Source organism: Solanum stenotomum, chromosome 3, assembly GCF_019186545.1.
Source record: "Solanum stenotomum isolate F172 chromosome 3, ASM1918654v1, whole genome shotgun sequence".
Classification (NCBI taxonomy): Eukaryota; Viridiplantae; Streptophyta; class Magnoliopsida; order Solanales; family Solanaceae; genus Solanum; species Solanum stenotomum.
In genome coordinates, this window is record NC_064284.1 from 24,173,932 (window position 1) to 24,176,292 (window position 2,361).

Here is a 2,361-nt window from a genome sequence, read left to right on the forward strand (position 1 = left end):
TTTCATGTTCTTATCTCTTTCCTTCTCACTCTCACCCACCATATATAACTTATAGCCCATCACTTCCCATATTCTCAGATCTTATAATTTTAAAAAATGGAGGAATTTCTTGGTGAAAACCCACATAAAAGATTGATAAAAGAACTTCTTGTTGAAGGAAAAATATTCGCTGTCCAACTTCAAAGTCTACTTAAACAACCTAATGAATCAGTCTTAGCTGATGAACTTATTCGAAAAATCTGGGGATCTTTAACTCAGGCTATTACTGTGTTGAATAGTTTGGGAAATTCCGTTAATAGTTTAACCCAGAGCCAGATCGAGGAGGTTGATCAACCCAATTCGGGTTCTGGATTGAAGATGAAGAAGGAGAAGCAGGACCGGAGAGGTTGCTACAAGAGAAGGTAATTATAGTACTGTTAGTTTAACTTCTATATACTGACGTTGCATAGTATATAGTGCTAGTTAAAGATAAATTGTTTTATAAAAAGTGTATTAGTATATATGAAAAGAATTATTCTATTATTTAGTATGATAGTGTAATGAAACAACTTTTTACTATATCGATATGATCTATCGATATCCAACACTTGAGTAAATTGTCTTTTTTTTTTTTTTTTATAACAGGTGAATGTGATCCTGACAGTGTGACTAATTTTTATACTATCGATGACTATTAGACTCATGAAAAGTAGGATGGATTACCTAGTTAAAATACACTTACAATACATGTTAGTTAGATCTAAGTAATTATATGTAAGTATTAAGTAATATTCTTCATTTTCAATTGGGAGATATGGTACTTGTGTAGCTAGCTAGAAAATGAAGAACTAAATATTAAAGAATACTAAGTACCCCACTAACCCTTACTATAATTTTTGTGTATGCAACTTGGAGAAAAATAGATCTACAAGCTAAGGCAAGTTGAATAGTCAATTGGATATCTTGTGCCTACAAGCTAGCTAGAACATTGTTTAATGAACACACAAGTCACTTCATAGCTGAAGCAAGTTGCATATATAATTATTTATAAATGCAATTATCAGTTGTATATAATTATTTGGATAATTTGAGCTTTTATATATGTATGTATGTATGTATGTTCAATCAAATGAGAGAAATTATTTTTGTGTTTGCAGAAAAACTTCAGGTTCATGGATGAGAGAATCTGAAACAATGAATGATGGTTGTGCATGGAGAAAATATGGGCAGAAGAAAATACTCAATTCAAAATATCCTAGGTATATATATATACATATACACTCAATAATCTCCAAGTTAATTACGTACATAGTTTATATGATATTTGATTGGTAGATATAAGAAATAAGTTATTCATGTATAAAATTTATATGTCGTTTAGTTGACAATTTAGAAACTCGAATAACTAATTAATGCATATTTAAGTTATGACAGAATCTATGTATTTTTTTATACATGATAGAAGATGGAATAACTAATACATGAATAGTTAATCTCTGTATAAAATAACATATAGTAGATTCTTTCTTAACTAATCTCTACATTACTAGTACCGGCATAACAACATTTAATATTCTAATTTTTGAGTATGTTATTGTTCATGTATATAAGTTAAATTCTTTTCTGATAGATGTTGTGATGATATAGGTGCTACTATAGGTGCACCCACAAGTACGATCAAGAATGCCGGGCCACAAAACAAGTTCAAATAATCCAAGAAAATCCAATAAAAATGTACCACACCACATACTTTGGCAATCACACTTGCAATTCAACAAAGATTCCAAAACATACATATAATTCACAATTCAATCATGCTATGGTAAAGCACAGTAACTCTACAGTACTAAAAGAAGAAGAAGAAGAGGAAGAATCCAAAGGACAAAGTGATAATGCATCATCAATTGTGGATTCTAATTTATGGCAAGATTTTATGCCTTCTTCTCCCTCTGCTCATGATTCCACTTTGGCTGCTAATTATAATGCTGCTTATTATGAAGGAGTCATATCTAGTCATGATATGGAAGATTTGGCAAAATTTGGTGAAATTGAGGCCATTGAGTTTTGTTGACATGTTGTTAATAGTAATTAATCCTTATGGGCTATGGCTAATGTTGTAGAATAAAACCTTTGGCTATGTTCTTGTATTACTTTTAAATTTAAATGAAAATAAGGTATATAGTAATTTCTCTCTAATTGTACTTTTCTGCTTTTGCTTTACTTATCTCTTAATTTTTACTACTTTCAAGTGCATGAGAAGATAGAAGAAAAATATCGCAAAAATTAAAGTTGATTTGAATTGACTTGTTTTTAAGTTAAAAATAATTGTAAAGCATTTTTGGAGTGTTTGAGTAAACTACAAAAGTATTTATAAGCACTTAC

At 29.9% G+C, this 2,361-nt stretch overlaps 1 protein-coding gene across 1 annotated transcript; it reads left to right on the top strand.

Annotated features, from left to right (window-relative positions):
- Positions 1–2,124, top strand: LOC125860753 (WRKY DNA-binding transcription factor 70). Its single transcript, XM_049540773.1, has 3 exons — positions 1–401; positions 1,137–1,238; positions 1,627–2,124. Exons 1-3 carry the CDS (start codon positions 97–99, stop codon positions 2,048–2,050), a joined length of 831 nt encoding a protein of 276 aa, XP_049396730.1. The 5' UTR covers positions 1–96; the 3' UTR covers positions 2,051–2,124.
- Positions 2,125–2,361: the final 237 nt, after the last annotated feature.

Coding starts and splice junctions, on each gene's coding strand:
- LOC125860753 (XM_049540773.1), top strand. CDS start 97: ATGGAGGAATTTCTTGGTGAAAACCCACATAAAAGATTGATAAAAGAA. Junction 402..1,136: donor AGAGGTTGCTACAAGAGAAG/GTAATTATAGTA, acceptor TTGTGTTTGCAG/AAAAACTTCAGGTTCATGGA. Junction 1,239..1,626: donor CTCAATTCAAAATATCCTAG/GTATATATATAT, acceptor GTGATGATATAG/GTGCTACTATAGGTGCACCC.